At 39.8% G+C, this 20990-nt stretch overlaps 2 protein-coding genes across 4 annotated transcripts; one reads left to right on the top strand and one right to left on the bottom strand.

Moving 5' to 3' along the window:
• Window positions 1–378: 378 nt before the first annotated feature.
• LOC109052729 (prestalk protein-like) lies at window positions 379–17029 on the bottom strand. The gene is made up of 35 exons (XM_042721389.1): window positions 16988–17029; window positions 16651–16714; window positions 15776–15913; window positions 15202–15339; window positions 14946–14981; window positions 14749–14877; window positions 14401–14485; window positions 14137–14243; window positions 13465–13615; window positions 13276–13371; window positions 13076–13173; window positions 12807–12960; window positions 12610–12710; window positions 12347–12494; window positions 12162–12259; window positions 11893–12046; window positions 11696–11796; window positions 11457–11610; window positions 11261–11352; window positions 10154–10307; window positions 9957–10066; window positions 9407–9560; window positions 9217–9326; window positions 8956–9109; window positions 8766–8875; window positions 8493–8646; window positions 6477–6586; window positions 6204–6357; window positions 4478–4587; window positions 4206–4359; window positions 4014–4123; window positions 3670–3909; window positions 1688–1747; window positions 1214–1462; window positions 379–531 (listed from the first exon to the last, which is right to left on the bottom strand). The coding sequence occupies exons 3-35, from the start codon at window positions 15911–15913 to the stop codon at window positions 379–381; spliced, it is 4266 nt and encodes a 1421-aa protein (XP_042577323.1). The 5' UTR covers window positions 16651–16714; window positions 16988–17029.
• A 588-nt stretch (window positions 17030–17617) lies between these two features.
• On the top strand, window positions 17618–20987 carry LOC109046657 (interferon-induced 35 kDa protein homolog). Of its 3 annotated transcripts, none has more exons than XM_042720341.1 (10): window positions 17618–17727; window positions 18202–18231; window positions 18319–18393; window positions 18478–18636; window positions 18732–18848; window positions 19109–19253; window positions 19800–19906; window positions 20019–20205; window positions 20298–20404; window positions 20493–20987. In XM_042720341.1, exons 2-10 carry the CDS (start codon window positions 18220–18222, stop codon window positions 20703–20705), a joined length of 1122 nt encoding a protein of 373 aa, XP_042576275.1. In that variant the 5' UTR covers window positions 17618–17727; window positions 18202–18219; the 3' UTR covers window positions 20706–20987. The 3 variants fall into 3 exon arrangements, with proteins under 3 accessions (XP_042576275.1, XP_042576277.1, XP_042576278.1); XM_042720343.1 differs by having other exon boundaries at window positions 17689–17800; XM_042720344.1 differs by lacking the exon at window positions 17618–17727 and adding an exon at window positions 17940–17962.
• The last annotated feature ends 3 nt before the right edge of the window (window positions 20988–20990 follow it).

The following is a 20990-nucleotide window of genomic DNA, read 5'->3' as shown; positions in this document are numbered from 1 at the left end:
TGCTTCAATATGTGTTACAACTTTCCATCATTCCATAGTCAAATTAATCTTCAGATAAAATTGAGCAGTAACCAAAACACTGGAAACTATGCACAGCTATGAACAATGTACACTCTACAATAACGACCCATTCTTAAAATGCACAAATGGCTAAGTGGATCAAATTTAGCTGGTATTACTGATAGACAATGGAAACAGATATTAACCATCATAGTCAGCTCTAATGAAACTAAAAAATAAAATCAACCTTTGATTAGTTTTAATTAGTACTTTGATAAATGTAACATTTTTATAAATCACTTTAGGGAGTGTTGGCCATTTAAGCAACTGAGTGGGAATAACCCAGGTGTTTTTTTTTTTGTTTTTGTTTTTTATTTTTTACAGAATTATAGCCCGTTTATTTTTGGCGAAGAACGCCCTCCAGTTGTCCCAGTTGTTCCAGTCAAAGCCTACGGCTAAAGTACAAGTTCCACCCGCGCCACATTTGTATCCAGCAGGGCAGCAGTGCTTCATATCATCACAGCACACGGCCTTTAGAGAGAGCGATAACAAAGGAAAGAAAGGAGTAAGAAAAAGTACAAGGACAAGAACAGATAAACATTTACACTTTGACCGGCATTTGAATTTACAGAAATGTCAACAGAACTGAAATCACAAGACAGTGTGCTTATTTCCATGAATATATTCAAATTAGATCCTGAAAAAAAAAATAAAAAAAAATAATTATATATATATATATATATATATATATATATATATATATATATATATATATATATATATATATATATATATATATATATATATATATTTTTTTTTTTTTTCTTTTTTTTCATTCTTCCATCCAAATATTATGCACTGGAACTCTAAATTGACATCTTTAACCCATTAACTTGATGTTTCAACTGTTTGTGTGCATATAATGAAACTCATTGGTGTTCAAAACAACATCAAACCCCAATGGTTTTTTAAAAAAAATACAGAACCAAAATGTCTCCTTTTGTTTTCCACCGCTGAAAGAAACCTTGGAATAACATGAGGGTGAGTAAATTATGGTTTAATACTTTACCTTTGAAGATAGGCAACTAGTTTCAAGTAGGTATGTGCTTGCAAAAATATTTTAATGTGTTTTATGCTTAAAATAATACACAAATAAGTTTGCTAATGGGAAAATGAATTTTTGGGGTGAAGATTTTAAGGTTTAATGCATTACCTTTGGAGATGGGCAACAGCCCCAGGTGGTCTGGGAGGTTGGACAACAGGTCTCACTATCTTTGCAACTATGTCCACCTCCACACTGAATGTCCTTTTCTGAGACGCTCGACTGTGGCTTTTGGTCATCAATGTGGGCAAGTGGGACTATCTCCACATGCAGCCAGGTGGATTTTATGCAGGAGCGTCTACGCAGGTCACACCTGTAGCCTTTGGGACAGCAGTGCTGCTGGTCTGGGCAGCAAACAGCCTATGGCATATAAGAGGTGCATTAAATCTATTGAATGTGAATAGATTTTCTGTAGTCAGTCCATATACACATATTCTTACCTCAGGAAGAGGGCAGCAGCCCCATTCTCCCGTGGATAGATAACAGCAGGTTGAATCTGCAGAGCAACTCGACTGCTCATCGCACTCAACAGCACCGAGATCCAAGCTTGGAGCCGGTGTGCTTTGAGAGGACATTTTATTGTACCAGGGGATCACCACATCTCCCCTGATGCAAACAGTGTTCCCCATCTGTGCAACATACAGCCTGAGAAAAAATGAGAAAAACACATTGGCAAACATACACCCTGAAAAAAAAATCGAAAATAATATAAATATACAAAAAATTTTTTAAAATTTGCAAAACAAATCGCGTATAGCCTATTTCCATATAAAAATGTTTGTGGTCAGTAAGACTTTTTTCATGTTTGGTGTCACATGATCCTTTAGAAATCATTCTAATATGCTGATTTGATGCTTGAGAAACATTTCTTCTTATTATCAATGTTGAAAATGTTGTGCTGCTTACTTTTTTGGATATTCATGATTTTTTAAAATGATTTTTAGAGCTCCACAGAACAGCATTTATTTGAAATAGAAACCTTTATGTTGAATAAAGTATTAATTTCTTAAATAAAAAAAAAAAAAATCTTTGTGTCTATTTTCGAGTCAGTGAGGACTGTGCATCTGTGTTGCACGCACACGGAAGTACTTGGAACTATATATACACTCAAAACAAAGGGCCTTATTAACAGATGCAATATCATGATGATACAGAAAAACCAGAAAAACAGGTAGTTTAGTAAAACATCAACCTGCAGAACATGGCTTTGCGTGAGAATTTAGAAGATGTTTAGCACAAATAAACATCTCTGTGTTGTATGTAACAGAGTCACACTCACATTAGGCAGAGGGCAACAGCCCCATTTGTTGGTTTTTGCAATAAGACAGCAAGTAGTGTAATCTGGACAGGAAGTCTGTGAATCACACGGAACCCTCCTATTGTACTTCCCCACTCTGTCTTTCACTTCCCTGTGCTGTTTCTGTTCCTCCTAAGCTGAATGTAGGTTAATGTCTGTCATAGGTACAGATGTGGTGTTGCTAGTGCAGGTGAGTGTTAAAGTCACAAGTGGTGCTGTGTGGACAGCAGTGGAACTGATCCTAACAACACACAGCCTGCAGACAGAACAACCTGACTTTTTAGTTATTTTCTTATGATTAACTCTTTATAATAATATATACACTATTAGTATGTGATAAAACTAGTCTTAAGTAGCTTAGTGGCTTTTGGTCGCAAAATTCGTTTTTAATGGGTATTTATTTATTTATTTCCATTTAAACATCATTAAACAAGATAAACATACTTGTAGCAAATTATATATAGAATATTAAAGCTTCTTTTTCTTTTTTTATTTATTGAGTTTTTAATAAATCTTATATAAATGTACTAAAGTTTATACTTTTAAAAAAAAGTTCTGCTTATAAAAAAAAATACAATTATTTGCACTACCATTCAATTGTTTGGGGTCAATAAGATTTTTTTCAAAGAAATTAAATTTTATTTGGCAAAGATGCATCGAATTGAACAAAAGGTGGAATAAATACATTATATTGTTACAAAAAAATCAGTTTTAAATAAATGCCATTCTTTTGGGCTTTCTACTCATCAAAGAATCCTTTAAAAATGTATCATGTATTCAGCAAAAAATATTAAGCAGCACAACTGTTTTCAATATTGAAAATAATAAGGAAGCACCAAACCACAGCATATTTGCATGATTTCTGAAGAATCATGTGATACTGGCTTTGCCATCACAGGAATAAACTACATTTTAAAATTAATTAAAAAACAAAAACACATTTTAAATTGTATTAATATTTTCGCAGTAGTATTTTTTTTTTATCAAACAGAGGCATCATTGGTGTGTAAGAGACTTTCTTAAAGGCAATAAAAATCTTACCGACCCCAAACTTTCGAACTATAGGGAAATTCTCTAAAAATAGGTCTGCAACAATTTGGTTTCTCAAATAAATGATGCTGAGCACTTGAAGAATATCATTGCGAAAGAGGGACTGAGGGATATTACCAAGAGTAATAAAATTCAAAGTTGAAAACGTAGTGTGTATTTTCTCATTTGGTTACTCGTGCAAGATTAGATAGAAGTATTTCTCCTCTGAGATATACTGTACCTCAGGCAAAGGACAGCAGCCCCAGTCTCCATCAATGTTCTTACAGCAAGTGGTGGAATCAGGACAAACGTGACTAGAGTCGCAGTTCACGTTCCCAGGTGACCATTGACCTGCTCTAGGGAGAGCAGGCAGCTTCTCCATCCAAGGCTGAGATCCTGAAGTTTCGTCACAAGACCCAGCAGCAACGTTACATGTCGTACCATGAGGACAGCAGTGGATGAAGTCGTCACAACACACGGCCTAAAGAGAAAATTGAGTTATCTTATCAAAATATCTTTTGTGTTCCACTGAAGAAATAAAGATTAACAGAATTAATTATTCCTTTAATGGATCAGGTGATTTACCTGTGGCAGAGGACAGCAAGCCCATCCTCCTTCTTGAGTCTTACAGCACGTGGTTCCATCAGCACAGGCCACAGTGTCATCACAGGGAACATCTGAATGCACTGAAGACACCAGAAATTTTATAAACAGTTAAATAAAATGGTAGTTTTATATACCGTGTCTGTATGTATTGTATTCAGTGCTTTGATCTACCTTGTGTGACGGCCACATTCTGACCGCTGATCAGTTTGACAGGCAGCTTCTCGAACCAAGGCTGAGATCCTGAAGTTTCGTCACAAGACCCAGCAGCAACGTTACATGTCGTACCATGAGGACAGCAGTGGATGAAGTCGTCACAACACACGGCCTAAAGAGAAAATTGAGGTATCCTTTCAAAATATCTTCTTTTGTGTTCCACAGAAGAAATAAAGGTTAACAGAATTATTATTCAGTGAATTATTCCTTTAATGGATCAGATGATTTACCTGTGGCAGAGGACAGCAGGCCCATCCTCCTTCTTTAGTCTTACAGCACGTGCTTCCATCAGGACAAGATTTGGTGCTATCACAGGGAACATCTGAATGCACTGAAGACACTGGAAAAGATAAAGACAGTTTAAGAACAAATTGTCATGGACTTCTGTTCTCCTGTTCCTTTTGAGTTTTCCTTATTTGGTCATGTTTCTTTTCTTGTTTAGTTAATTGATTACTCCCCACCTGTTTCTGTTCTTCTGATTACTTCCTTTGTGTTTATAAACCCGGTCCGTTTAGTTCTAGTTTGTCGGTTCTTAAAGTATCATTGTGTCAAGTCAAGTTAAGTATGTGTTTGTTCGTCGCACTTGTGATCATTAAAACCAACTCCTTTTGGATTTTCGTCTGGCACCCTTCATTTGTAGACACGCACGTGTTACAGAAGAACTAAGAGCTGAGAAAAGAAAAATGAAGGCTGAAGAAGAGCTGAGGTGTTTGAGGCAGAGAGAGGGGAGATTGGAATGATATGTAGAGAATGTCCTCGAGCTCGCAAATCGGGTGAGTTATCACGACTCGTTCCTGGGCGCTTGTTTTTTGCTGGGGCTGGACGAGGACACAATCCGTTGCACTCTTCCTGGTGGTGATTTCCCCTTGATCGAGCTTATTAATCTGGTCCTCTGGTTGAACAATTCGGACTTTGAAGTGGAAGAAGTTCATGATCAGCCAAAATTTCCTTGTCCAGTCCCCTCAGGAACGAGCCGTGTTGCGCCTGCACATCCCAAGCCTGGAACCTCTGCATACCGCTCCAACAGCTCCTCCCGCCTGCCCAAACCCAACCACCCCAGTAGCCTCCCGAACTCAACTATCTCCCTCAGCCTGCCAATGCGGCACCCGGTGGCAAGCCATATATATTAAACCGCCCTCTCCTCCAGATCACCCTCCATCACCAGCCCCCAGCTTTAGTATCATGGATATGGCCTAATCTCCAGATTTCTCCGCACCCATCCTCTCCCCAGATTTCCCTCTAGGGCACTTCCCTGAACCTCCCTCCCCTCCTAAGTCTCCTGTGTCTCCGCTAGTTCCGCCTAGCCTTGAATCTCCTTCGCCTCCGCTGGTCCCGTCCAGCCCTTCTTTGTCTCCGAGTATCCCGAGTTAACCCCATGACAGGCTCCCGTTCCCCAGTTAAGCCCAGGAGGAGCTCCCGATCTCCTGTTATGCCCAGAAGAGGCTCCTGTTGTTGGAGCCGCAGCCTCAGAGGCAGCTCCACCATGGCCTCCCAAGTCTCCAGATCTGCCAAGGCTTCTATTTGCTCATGTTCCTCCATGGCCTCCCAAGTCTCCAGATCCGCCATGGGCCCCCGAGTCTCCAGATCCACCATGGCCTCCCAAGTCCAGATCTGCCACTTCTGTTCTCCTGTTCCTTTTGAGATTTCCTTATTTGCTCATGTTCCTTTTCTTGTTTAGTTAATTGATTACTCCCCACCTGTTTCTGTTCTTCTGATTACTTCATTTGTGTTTATAAACCCGGTCTGTTTATTTCTAGTGTGTCGTTCTTAAAGTATCATTGTGTCAAGTCAAGTTAAGTTATGTATGTGTATGTTCTTTGCCCTTGTGATCATTAAAACCAACTCCTTTTGGATTTTCATCTGGCACCCTTCATTTGTAGACACGCATGTGTTACAGAAATAAAATAGTAGTTTTATACCGTGTCTGTGTGTGCTGTATTCAGTGCTTTGATCTACCTTGTGTTACAGCCACATTCTGACTGCTGATCAGTTTGACAGGCAGCTTCTCGAACCAAGGCTGAGATCCTGAAGTTTCGTCACAAGACCCAGCAGCAACGTTACATGTCGTACCATGAGGACAGCAGTGGATGAAGTCGTCACAACACACGGCCTAAAGAGAAAATTGAGGTATCCTTTCAAAATATCTTCTTTTGTGTTCCACAGAAGAAAAAAAAGGTTAACAGAATTATTATTCTGTGAATTATTCCTTTAATAGATCAGGTGATTTACCTGTGGCAGAGGACAGCATGCCCATCCTCCTTCTTGAGTCTTACAGCACGTGCTTCCATCATGACAAGATTTCCTTACATCACAGGGAACATCTGAATGCACTGAAGACACTGGAAAAGATAAAGACAGTTTAAGAACAAATTGTCACAGTCATGGACTTCTGTTCTCCTGTTCCTTTTGAGTTTTCCTTATTTGGTCATGTTTCTTTTCTTGTTTTGTTAATTGATTACTCCCCACCTGTTTCTGTTCTTCTGATTACTTCCTTTGTGTTTATAAACCCGGTCTGTTTAGTTCTAGTTTGTCGGTTCTTAAAATATCATTGTGTCAAGTCAAGTTAAGTTAAGTATGTGTTTGTTCGTCGCACTTGTGATCATTAAAACCAACTCCTTTTGGATTTTCGTCTGGCACCCTTCATTTGTAGACACGCACGTGTTACAGAAGAACTGACCTAAACCAAAAAAAAAAAGAAAAATGAAGGCTGAAGAAGAGCTGAGGTGTTTGAGGCAGAGCGGTCAGAGGTTGGAACGATATGTAGAGAATGTCCTCGAGCTCGCAAATCAGGTGAGTTATCACGACTCGTTCCTGGGCGCTTGTTTTTTGCTGGGGCTGGACGAGGACACAATCCGTTGCACTCTTCCTGGTGGTGATTTCCCCTTGATCAAGCTTATTTATCTGGTCCTCTGGTTGAACAATTCTGACTTTGAAGTGGAAGAAGTTTCTTTGATCAGCCAAAATTTCCTCGTCCAGTCCCCTCAGGAACGAGCCGTGTTGCGCCCGCACATCCCAAGCCTGGAACCTCTGCATACCGCTCCAACAGCTCCTCCCGCCTGCCCAAACCCAACCACCCCAGTAGCCTCCCAAACTCAACTATCTTCCTCAGCCTGCCAATGGGGCACCTGGTGGCAAGCCATATATATATATTAAACCACCCTCTCCTCCAGATCACCCTCCATCACCAGCCCCCAGCTTTAGTATCATGGATATGGCCTAATCTCCAGATTTCTCCGCACCCATCCTCTCCCCAGATTTCCCTCTAGGGCACTTCCCTGAACCTCCCTCCCCTCCTAAGTCTCCTGTGTCTCCGCTAGTTCTGCCCAGCCTTGAATCTCCTTCGCCTCCACTGGTCCCGTCCAGCCCTTCTTCGTCTCCAAGCATCCCGAGTTAAGCCCACGGCGGGCTCCTGTTCCCCAGTTAAGCCCAGGAGGAGCTCCCGATCTCCTGTTATGCCCAGAAGAGGCTCCCGATCTCCTTTTATGCCCAGAAGAGGCTCCCGATCTCCAGTTAAGCCCAGGAAGGGCTCATAAACCCCAGTTAAAGCCAGGGAGGGCTCCTGATTCCCCATTGAGCCCAGGGAGGGCTCCTGATCCCCCGAAGAGCCCAGGGAGGGCTCCGGATCCCCCATCGAGCCCAGGGAGGGCTCCGAATCCCCCATCAAGCCCAGGGAGGGCCCCTGAACCCCATCTCGCTCCCGTGTCGGCTCCAGCCCCAGAGCTCCCTCCTGTGTCTGCTCCAGGCCCAGAGTCCAGCCCCGTAAGTTTCCCCAAGAATTTTTTTTGGGGGGGCAGTAGAGATCCAGCTGTAGAGCCCGAGGCGGGGGTTGGAGCCGCGGCCTCGGAGGCAGCTCCGTCATGGCCTCCCAAGTCTCCAGATCTGCCATGGCCTCCCGAGTCCAGATCTGCCACTTCTGTTCTCCTGTTCCTTTTGAGTTTTCCTTATTTGGTCATGTTCCTTTTCTTGTTTAGTTAATTGATTACTCCCCACCTGTTTCTGTTCTTCTGATTACTTCATTTGTGTTTATAAACCCCGTCCGTTTAGTTCTAGTATACACGTTCTTAAAGTATCATTGTGTCAAGTCAAGTTATGTATGTGTTTGTTCTTCGCCCTTGTGATCATTAAAACCAACTCCTTTTGGATTTTCATCTGGCACCCTTCATTTGTAGACATGCACGTGTTACAGAAATAAAATAGTAGTTTTATACCGTGTCTGTGTGTGCTGTATTCAGTGCTTTGATCTACCTTGTGTAACAGCCACATTCTGACTGCTGATCAGTTTGACAGACAGCTTCTCGAACCAAGGCTGAGATCCTGAAGTTTCGTCACAAGACCCAGCAGCAACGTTACATGTCGTACCATGAGGACAGCAGTGGATGAAGTCGTCACAACACACGGCCTATAGAGAAAATGGAGTTACCTTATCAAAATATCTTCTTTTGTGTTCCACAGAAGAAAAAAAAGGTTAACAGAATTATTATTCTGTGAATTATTCCTTTAATAGATCTGATGATTTACCTGTGGCAGAGGACAGCAGGCCCATCCTCCTTCCTGAGTCTTACAGCACGTGGTTCCATCAGCACAGGCCACAGTGTCATCACAGGGAACATCTGAATGCACTGAAGACACCAGAAATTTTATAAACAGTTAAATAAAATGGGAGTTTTATACCGTGTCTGTGTGTGCTGTATTCAGTGCTTTGATCTACCTTGTGTAACAGCCACATTGTGACCGCTGATCAGTTTGACAGGCAGCTTCTCAAACCAAGGTTGAGATCCTGAAGTTTCGTCACAAGACCCAGCAGCAACGTTACATGTCGTACCATGAGGACAGCAGTGGATGAAGTCATCACAACACACGGCCTAAAGAGAAAATTTAGGTATCTTATCAAAATATCTTCATTTGTGTTCCACAGAATAAATAAAGATTAACAGAATTAATTATTCCTTTAATGGATCAGGTGATTTACCTGTGGCAGAGGACAGCAGGCCCATCCTCCTTCTTGAGTCTTACAGCACGTGGTTCCATCAGCACAGGCCACAGTGTCATCACAGGGAACATCTGAATGCACTGAAGACACCAGAAATTTTATAAACAGTTAAATAAAATGGTAGTTTTATACCGTGTCTGTGTGTGCTGTATTCAGTGCTTTGATCTACCTTGTGTGACAGCCACATTCTGACTGCTGATCAGTTTGACAGGCAGCTTCTCGAACCAAGGCTGAGATCCTGAAGTTTCGTCACAAGACCCAGCAGCAACGTTACATGTGGTACCGTGAGGACAGCAGTGGATGAAGTCGTCACAACACACGGCCTATAGAGAAAATGAAGTTATCTTATCAAAATATCTTTTTGATGTTCCACAGAAAGGTTAAAGGGGATGTGTAATACTATGTCATGCAAATAAGTTATTAATACTGCTAAAGAGTTGGAGGTTAAAAGAATTATTATTCTGTGAAATATTCTGTAACACTTTATTTTAAGATGTCCTTGTTACACATTACATGTACTTACTATTATAATAACAATAAATTATGCATAATTACATGCAAGTAACCCTAAGCCAAACCCTAATCCTAATCCTAACCACATAGTAAGTACATGTATTTAATTAATATTACTCAGTACTTTAATGTAGAATTACACTATAACGAGGACACCTTGAAATAAAGTATAACCAATTATTCCTTTAATAGATCAGGTGATTTACCTGTGGCAGAGGACAGCAGGACCATCCACCTTCTTTAGTCTTACAGCACGTGCTTCCATCTGGACAGGCCGCAGTGTCATTGCAGGGAACATCTGAATGCACTGAAGACACCAGAAATTTTATAAACGGTTTAAGAACAAATAAAATGGTAGTTTTATACCGTGTCTGTGAGTGCTGTATTCAGTGCTTTGATCTACCTTGTGTTACAGCCACATTCTGACTGCTGATCAGTTTGACAGGCAGCTTCTCGAACCAAGGCTGAGATTCTGAAGAGTCCTCACATGTCCCAAGAGCAACATTACATTTCTTACCATGAGGACAGCAGTGGATGAAGTCTTCACAACACACGGCCTATAGAGAAAATGGAGTTATCTTATCAAAATTTCTTCTTTTGTGCTCCACAGAAGAAAAAAAGGTTAAAGGGGATGTGTAATGCTATGTCATACAAATAAGTTATTAATACAGCTAAAGAGTTGGATTCTTCTGCTAAACATGGCCAAAGTTTCAAAAAACGATTTGAACGTATAACAGAGCATTTCCGTCCAAATATACTCCTTCTGGGTTTGTACAAGTTTCAGAAAGTTTTTTTTTCATTCATGGCTCTTCATGATGTCATGAAGGGTGGAATTCCTTATATGGGCACTTCTCCCGGAAGAGTGTGCCTGCGCACACATTGACCAGAGTGAGAGCGTGCCCATCATCATGCTTTATTCATCAGCACTACACAGGACTTTCTTAGTGTGTTTTAGGTTGTGAGGGAAAGACAACCTTTTTCAGCTTCCCAAAGAATCCAGAGTTACGTGAACAGTGGATGCAGTTTGTTTTTCCAGGGCAGCAACGGAGTTTCGCAACTGTGTTTGATTGTTTCTGTCATTTTGGTGACTAATGTTTTTTAAACAAGGCCCAGTTCGACGCTGGATTTGCACATCGTTTGATACTGAAAGATGGAGTGTTCCCAGCTATAAAAGATCCCGGCCATGATTCGGAACTGCAGATGATAAGTGAAATTGCATCATATTTCTGTGTTTTTTTTTTGGCAATCAGCACTCAAGTGCTTGCTCACTCTTTAGCTCCACCCATGCCACGATTCCAGGAGCTCGGCTGTTTTCAGAGAGAATTGTTAAGCTGTGTTTTTCTTTTATAAATATGATAAAACTACAGGCTTTTTGGACATACAATGGATGCAATACTCCTCCATAGGTACTCAAGATTAACACGAGATTGGGTGAAACTGTGTGTGTTATGTCCCCTTTAACAGAATTATTATTCTGTGAATTATTCCTTTAATAGATCAGGTGATTTACCTGTGGCAGAGGACAGCAGGCCCATCCTCCTTCTTGAGTCTTACAGCATGTGCTTCCATCTGGACAAGATGTGGTGCCATCACAGGAAACATCTGAATGCATTGAAGACATTGCAAAAGAAAAGACAGTTTAAGAACAAATAAAATGGTCGTTTTATACTGTGTCTGTGTGTGCTGTATTCAGTGCTTTGATCTACCTTGTGTAACAGCCACATTGTGACTGCTGATCAGTTTGACAGGCAGCTTCTCAAACCAAGGCTGAGATCCTGAAGAGTCCTCGCACGTCCCAAGAGCAACATTACATTTCTTACCATGAGGACAGCAGTGGGTAAAGTCTTCACAACACACGGCCTATAGAGAAAATGAATGTACACCTTTAACCTAATGCAAAACACAACTCTGCATCAGGATTGGTTATTTTCAGTGGGTGATTTACCTGTGGCAGAGGACAGCAGGCCCATTCTCCTTCTTTAGTCTTACAGCACGTGCTTCCATCTGGACAGGCCGCAGTGTCATTGCAGGGAACATCTGAATGCACTGAAGACACCAGAAATTTTATAAACGGTTTAAGAACAAATAAAATGGTAGTTTTATACCGTGTCTGTGTGTGCTGTATTCAGTGCTTTGATCTACCTTGTGTAACAGCCACATTCTGACTGCTGATCAGTTTGACAGGCAGCTTCTCGAACCAAGGCTGAGATCCTGAAGAGTCCTCGCACTTCCCAAGAGCAACATTACATTTCTTACCATGAGGACAGCAGTGGGTGAAGTCTTCACAACACACGGCCTATAGAGAAAATGAATGTACACCTTTAACCTAATGCAAAACACAACTCTGCATCAGGATTGGTTATATAAGACAGAGATATAATGGTCAAGCTACTTGTCAGTGGGTGACTTACCTCTGGCAGAGGACAGCAGGACCATCCACCTTCTTTAGTCTTACAGCACGTGCTTCCATCAGGACAGGCCGCAGTGTCATTGCAGGGAACATCTGAGGCTGATGGTACAGAGAGTGAACAGAGTTTTATGTTAAATGTGTACTTGTCTGTTCAGTTTCAGGGCTTTGGAGTGTTTGTTGACTTACTTTGTTTGTCTTGACAGATGATTGGCTTTACAGGGACCTGTTCCACCCAGGGCACACCAGAACATGAAGGGTCCTCACACGTCCCAAGAGCAACATTACATTTCTTACCATGAGGACAGCAGTGGATGAAGTCTTCACAACACACGGCCTATTAAAAAAAACAATGTACACCTTTAACTTAATGCAAAACACAACTCTGCATCAGGATTGGTTATATAAGACAGAGATATAATGGTCAAGCTACTTGTCAGTGGGTGATTTACCTGTGGCAGAGGACAGCAGGCCCATTCTCCTTCTTTAGTCTTACAGCACGTGCTTCCATCTGGACAGGCTGCAGTGTCATTGCAGGGAACATCTGAATGCACTGAGGACACCAGAAATTTTATAAACGGTTTAAGAACAAATAAAATGGTAGTTTTATACTGTGTCTGTGTGTGCTGTATTCAGTGCTTTGATCTACCTTGTGTTACAGCCACATTCTGACTGCTGATCAGTTTGACAGGCAGCTTCTCGAACCAAGGCTGAGATCCTGAAGAGTCCTCGCACGTCCCAAGAGCAACATTACATTTCTGACCATGAGGACAGCAGTGGATGAAATCTTCACAACACACGGCCTATAGAGAAAATGAATGTACACCTTTAACCTAATGCAAAACACAACTCTGCATCAGGATTGGTTATATAAGACAGAGATATAATGGTCAAGCTACTTGTCAGTGGGTGACTTACCTCTGGCAGAGGACAGCAGGCCCATTCTCCTTCTTTAGTCTTACAGCACGTGCTTCCATCAGGACAAGCCGCAGTGTCATTGCAGGGAACATCTGAGGCTGAATTTAAAGAAGGCAATGACAGAAACCATTTGAGAAGTGTTACTATTAATGTGCACATATAAAACATGTATATATTGACATCTACAAATTTGCACATACTTTTTGGTAGTGCACCAAGCAATGTAGTCATTTGCTTGCCAGCAGTAGTGATTTGTCTGGTTGTAGTGAGTTCAGCTTCAGCCCTCATTTCTGCAGCTTTTGAAGAATAAAAGGCAAAGATATGAAAATGCTGAACTGCATTGGTGGAAGTAATCAGAAAATTAATAACTCTCTGGGACAATAGCCTACATTTGTGATCTTCCCATTCAGCTCTAAGACGAGCAGGGAATTTGGCCCACATAGGCAGCTCCTGATTGGTGGAGGACATGCATTTGGAGCCTTCAACATCACAGACACTGTCCTCTGGACAACAGTGGATTTTATCATCACAGCATACAGCCTACAGAAACCACAAACGACAGAGGAAAGCATGCAAGTGAAAAAACATTCATTAACAAATTAAGAAAATTTATTCAGCAAGGGTCCTTGAATTTAATCCACAGTGACAGAAGAGGCTTTAATATTGTTATTAGAAATTATTTTCAAATAAATGCTGCTCTTTTTAACTTTATATTCATCAAAGAATCACAGTTTCCACAAAAGTATTAAGCAGCACAGCTGTCTTTATCATTGACAGTAATTAAATCAGCATATTATAATGATTTCTCAAGGATCATGTGACACTTTGCCATCACAAGAATAAAGTACATCTTAAAATATATCACAGAAGTACACTAGTTTTGATGAATCCATTTAAAAAAGGGGTTTTATTTTAAAATACAGAAAAAAAATCAGTTTAAAAAAATGTACATTTATTTAAAGATGTTTCTCCTACTGTGAAAAACAGCTTAACTTTCTAAACTGATAACTCTGTGTCAACATGTCTCTGCACATATTACTGTATTTCAACTGGGCCAATACCTTTGGCATGGGGCAGCATGCCCACTGACCATCTTCTGTCTCACAACATGTAGTGTCCACGGGACACTCTGAGGTCCCATTTCCACAAAGAACAGCCTCGACTGGTTCTACAAACAATCACAGGACAACACCATGAGCTGCACGTATATCCTATCCAAATTAATACAGTAAATCTTTCTGTTAACCCGTTATAAATTTATATGGCATTTCCTTTAAATAAAGGATGTTTTAATCATGAAATACTCTAGTCCACGTCTTCCATACCTTTTAGTTTGACACAGGAATTGCTGTCTGCACTGCATTCATGGTCTTTTGGGCAACAGTGTTTCCCATCTGAGCACACAAGGCCCTGAAAAAGAATAACATTGTATATATCCTTATATGTATGTGTATATATATATATATATATATATATATATATATATATAGTAAATATTCTTATAAAACAAATAAAGAATAGAAAAGAGTATATCTCTAAGGGGGCTATGTTAGGGGTCTATCTAGCAAACCCAACGCTTCTTTTGTGACCAGGTGAGAGGCCTTTCAATACACCATGTCATGGACAAGGAGCTAGTTGTTTTGGGCCCATGTTCCTATAATAATGTAACTTACCTGTGCTACAGGACAGCACCCATATGATGAAGCCATCAGCAGACAGGAGAACTCAGCAGGACAGAAGGAGCCATCAGGACAGGTGATGTCGTCTTCACTTGCAGGTAATGAGGGAATCATTCTGAACGACTGAAGAATGAGGATCGTTAAAGGAAGAGTTCACCCAAAAATGAAAATGATGTCATCATCTACTCAACCTCATGTTGCTCCAAGCCTGTATCAGTTTGTTTCTTCTGTTGAACACAAAAGAGAATATTTTAAAGAAGGTTGGTCACCAAACAGTTGACGATAGCCATTGACTAACAAAAAAAATACTCAGTGGCTACCATCTGTTTGGTCAACAGCATTCTTCAAAATATCTATTTTTTATAAGGTTGAGTAAATGATGACAGAACTATCCATTTAAGACATAACAAGCAGCTTTGAGTACTCTTTTACTGTATAATTTCTCACTTTGGGATGGTCTGTCCGTTTAGCCGGTGTCCTCTCCACAAACAGCAGTGTATGTGTGGCGTTTATACACATGGAGTCCATAACACTGCACAACATGTCTTCAGGACAGCAGTGCAGGTGGTCCTCACAACACTCTCCCTACACACACACACACACACACACACACACACACACACACACACACACACACACAATTTTATGCATGCATGAGCTGATTGAGTAATACAGCGCTGAAGCTGGACATTTGAAAGACAACCTCCTGATTACAGCTTCATTTCTTTGCGCTCTTTGAATAGCAAAGTCATCGAAGAGTGATTTGCATGTTGATACTATATGGGTGCCTTATCATATCCCTTATTACAAGAGCTGACAGTGTGAATGTGTGTCAAAAAGGGTGCTATTGAGGAATATCTGAGAGAGCATAAAAAAACGAGCACTAAGTTACCAGTTTACCTTCTCTTGTCTGATCTGAACTGATTTCTACAACCTTTCTTGTATTTATAGAAGAGTACCTGACACTAATACTTTGAAATGAAACTGTCTTCATGTATCTGTCACAAGTTCGGTCTCTCACGTGATGGAAAGGGCAGCAGCTGAACTCTCCGGTGAGATCCTGGCAGCATGTCTGGCCTGCCTCACACACTTCATTGTTGGGGCACTGCGAGCACGCAACCAGAGTCACCAGAGCGAGGCCTAATGTCACTTTCAACATCTGGATGGAAAGAGATAGAGTTAATACATTAAAAGTAACAGATTTGAAATATGAAATGTGTCTGATGTGTTTTAGCAGAAAATGATACAAGCTTTCATTGTAACCCATCAGACCTTTACATCTCAGATGCGGGGTTGCAATTTAACAAACCTTTACAGATGTATAATTCACTGTCTCCTCTTTTGTTGAGCTATAACAGTGCAAGTATATCATTTTAATTCTTGTATCACTTCCTCTTTCACATCTTGAAATTTGAAGCCAAAGCTTACCAGAGAAACTATGTTGACCTTAGAAACAATAACTGAAACTCAGGATTATAAATGTCTCAGAGAAAGTGGTTCAAAGTCAGCAAAATACATTTTGTTAGGCAGCTGGTCAGCGTCTTATTTTCTTATTTCTGACTGAGGGCAAACCAGGGCATCAGTCAATTAAAACTGCAGTTTTATTTCATTCTCTTGACCAAAGAAATTCCCCATTATGAATGCCAACTCACACTGCGACTGAGAGACTGGTTTTAGCACCTAGGCTTCTGTGGCAGCAAAAAGGGGAAACTGTGAATGTGGTATTTTACCTTTTCTCTTTTTTTTTTTTTTTTTTAAGTCACTGATTAATTTTCAGTTGCTCAGTTCCTCACTGAGCACAATGCTTAAATTAATAATCAATTAATTTTATTTAAAAAAAAAAAAATCTCTAAAGAAGTAAATGAAAGAGAGAGGATGCACTTCAATTCAACTCACTATTAATTGTTAAATGAACAGCCGGATTTGTAAACGGCTGAAGGTGAATGACCAAGTTACCGATCTGTGAGCAGACATAAATGTTTTAGATAAAAATAAAATAATAGAAAAATTAATTAATTAATCAAATTCATCATCCATTTAATTCTCTTTTACCGTTTACTACATCAATATGCTACATAAACGTGAGTTCTTGTAGGAAAAAAATCTGCTATAGCAACGAGTGACGTCTAATTCTGCATAATAAATCACAAGGAGCAAAGCACATAACTTTTACCCTACTGTTTAAAAAATCACAAAGGGCGTCTGAGACGAGCGACAGATATACAAGACCTACCTTGTCCCCTCGCAACGTTTCCACACTGTGCTTGAATTAATAAATGTTTGCCCCTTAAATGTATAGTTCTGTCAAGCTCCGCCTATATTAGGGCGCCTTTGGATAACTGTCTATCAGTAACGGAGGCGTGTCAATGCTTATTATGCATGGCAAGATGACTAGTGTATAAACTTGAACTAAACTAAACTAAACTAAACTAAAATAAAATAAAATAAAATAAAATAAAATAAAATAAAATAAAATAAAATAAAATAAAAAGCCGCATGGTGTTCGTACAGCCCTAGAGTAATTAGCTACATTTGACTTTTTATTGCTCTCATTTGTAAGTCAGTTTGAATTCATTAGCAGTGCAAGTCTGTTAAATAAACCTAATGTAAATATTCTATTTAGAATGAAAAATTGCGTTTAATTTATGGCAACATCAGCACAACATGAACATAAAACCGAAACCTAGTTTTCCTGTAGCCTGCAACTTGGATATAATCGGGTACAAAATCCCAAACTATAATTTGGTGGCACCTATCACACTGAATATCACTCTTATAGATTTTTAAAGCAAATATCCACATGTAGGTAGGCTATATTTTGATATGTTAATTAATAACGCATAGGCTACTGTTAAAGAATGCTCTTATTGATCAACACCACCCCCTGGTGAATAGAGCTTGTAAATATATATTTCAACGATTAATACCTGAAAAGAAAGCGAAACTGCTCTCTCTACTGTTTGCTTCATCACGGTAAAGTGTTTCATCCGTTTATTTATAATAAAGCCTATGCACAAAATAAATGATCGTGACACAACAAAATAAGGTATACAATTGTTTAAACGACACCCGTTACAAAAAGTGACTATGTTAACTGTGTGATGTTTTGTTTAAAAAGGCAGTCTTGTCTAGTGTAAGACGCAGAGCAGGCTAGGCCTGTATGAAAAGCGAAAGAATTTAATGTCAGCGTTTACGAGGAATGATAAAAGTATGTCTGCGCCTAATTAAGTGTCTAAAATATTACTTTTTAATTGTTTTATGGCGCTTTTGGCGATGTCAACAACACATGTTGTTGAACTTAATGTAGTTCATAAAGCTAAAGTTTAGTAGCCAGACATAACCAGCTATGTTCAGACGTTAAAATATTAAATTCGATGAAAAACAAGATAGTCATGTAGATTATAAACTCTTCTGTCCTAGATAACAGTACTTTCTGTTTGTTCACAGGTTCTTGCGTAGGTAGAAATGTCTGCTGAGGTAAAGGAAGTTCTTTAAAGACTTATTTATTTTATTTTTTGGCATTCGACTCTCTATTCAGTACAATGACCCTGTTTGTCCACTTAGGATTTCAGCATTGTTACAGACGGCGAGTCTTTGAGATGTCAGGAGAGTGTACTACTGGAGATCAACAAATACAAGGTGTGTAGAAATGGCTTGTTAAGTACCTGTCATTCAACCAGAATACAAGTTAGGCCTGTTAACCATCATCTCATCTGTCCACAGGCACAATATGAAGCAATACTGAAGGAGCAAAAAATACTGAGAGACGGCATAGATACCAACAAATACTATGCCAAGGAATTTAAACAACGAGCTGACGAAAAGAAAGCGTTGTCTGAAGAAGAAAACAAGAAACGTACTAAGGCAACTCAGAAAGAAAATGTCCGTAAAAAAATGATCAGAAACTCATTATATCCCTTAATTGAAGACATTTAAAAAATAATAATAATAAAGTGGCAATGGGTTCCTCTGTGCAGGAGAGATGCAGAGCTGTGCAGGAGGAGAACACCAAGCTGCAGAAGGAGATCCTGAAAATAAAGGAGGAGATGCAAAGCCTGGACTGTAAAAACAGCAGTCTGAAAAAGCAAACTGAGGTTTAAAAGTGATAAAATAAATATATTCACACTTATTTTAGCTGCAGCCATTGCACTGAATTGGCTGTGTGGCTCTACAGTATATCAGTACAACGTGTTGAAATACTTTTTAGTAATAATCTAAACATTTTCTATATTTTCCTTTATATTCATGTAAATTTGAACCTAAAGTCGCAATGTTTATTTAAAAAAATAAAAATAAATCATGGACACTTTAACGACTGTGAGATTTTTAACATAGCTCTACACTGACTCGACAGATCTCGACAGCGGTGCCTGAGAGGAAGGTCGTGTTTCGGGGAAATACAACAGAGGGAGCCCACACTGTGAGTTTTGATGTGAATCCCCGAATAGTTTATCCGATGGAGGGCGGAACAGCACTGATCACCTTCGAGGAAAAGGATGGTATGTAATTGTCCAAACTAGAATCATTGCAATAAAAAACAATGTCAGAAGGTACATCTGTAATAAAGAACAATTCATCATAATTTACTCACGCCATTCCAAACCTGTATGACTTTTTTTCTTCTGCAAAATACACAATAATATATTTTAAGGAGTTTTTCTGCTGTTTTTAAACATACAACGAAAGGCTTTTGCGTCAGAAACAACACTGACTGCAAAGCACTGCATTGTCTACAAAGATATTTAAAGGCCCCCTCTTAACTTATTTTAACTCTGTTTCTTTAAATTAATAACTGAAAGTAACTAAAATAATTATAATTAATTAATAAAAAAAAATCTTTTTATGTGTTTAAACGGTTTTAAATATTATGTTTTAATTCATCTTGAGGCCTCGTTGGAAGTTTGCTGAGTACCCCTAGTGTGTCTGGGCCGTCTGGTTATGAACCACTGCCATAGATTTTCTAAAATGACTGTAACACATACCAGGGCCTCTTGTGGCTTATTGCTTTAACCTCTCTTCAAATCTCTGCTGATACTACATCTTAGTGGCTCAGAAAATACTGAACCTAAAGGATCATCTGGTGCAACTTGGAGACTGTACCATCAGTGTGCAGGCAAAACCCATTCAGTTCCTGGTACCCAGCTATGTTGAGGTAATAGAGACAAGCTGACTTCCACTTACCAACATGGATTGTTTATTTTGAATTGCATTGTGTTCCTATGAACTAATGTGATATAAAACAACGCTCTCTCTCCATCTGTTAGATGGAAACACAAGTGTGCCCACGCAGAATCCTAGTCTCCAACCTGCCGAAGGAAGAAGCTGAGGAGAGAGTACTAGACAAACTGGACATCCATTTCTCTAAGAAGAAGAATGGAGGCGGCGAGGTGGAGGACAAAGACATGCTGCACGACTCTGGCACTGTGGTCATTACCTTTGTAGATGACAATAGTAAGTTAACTAAATTCATTCAGTCCGACACATCTCAGTGCATGATGCTTGAGGTTTTTTTTTTTAAATTGTTTGTTTCTATTTGTCTTCAGTTGCCAAACGTCTCTCTGACAAACAAGATCATGATGTAGACTTTGGTAAGAAGAAGCACAAGGTGAAGGTCACTCCATTCCTCAATGGCGAGATTTCACAAATGAAGGTAGGAAGAATAATAGAGTATGTCACAATAATTGCAACTGTTAATGCTGCATAGTTTATGATGTAAGCTGACAGTTGCTCCCTTTCAGATCTGTGACTCAGAGTGCGTGCGCACAGTGCTGCTGACGGGCATCCCTGACATCATGGACAAAGATAGCCTGCAGGACAACCTGGAGATCCACTTCCAGAAGACGGCCAATGGTGGCGGAGAGGTGGAAGGCATCGTCTACAACCCTCTAGGCCACACCACCCTGGCTTTGTTTGATGAGGACTCCCCTCAAGACAGCCAGAGCGAAAGCTAAAAACCTCTACAGCCAGGGATTCAATTCTGCCTTTAGACGACAAAATAGATCATTCATTAATAATAGACTTTATCGAACTCCTAATTTGGATGTATCTTGCAAAAAGTTATATAGCATGTATCTCTTCACCTCTTATTTACTGTGATGTTTGCAATACACAAATTTTGATTTTGTTTTTAGTCAGTCATCCTATTATTGTTGTCATTACAGTAATGAGAAATGTTGGCAGATATGGGCTAAATTCTCATGAAAAAATGTAATTAAAAATGGTACTTTTTCTTATAC

This window comes from Cyprinus carpio, chromosome B3, assembly GCF_018340385.1.
Source record: "Cyprinus carpio isolate SPL01 chromosome B3, ASM1834038v1, whole genome shotgun sequence".
In the NCBI taxonomy this organism is placed as follows: domain Eukaryota; kingdom Metazoa; phylum Chordata; class Actinopteri; order Cypriniformes; family Cyprinidae; genus Cyprinus; species Cyprinus carpio.
This window is presented reverse-complemented; position numbering and strand designations above follow the sequence as displayed.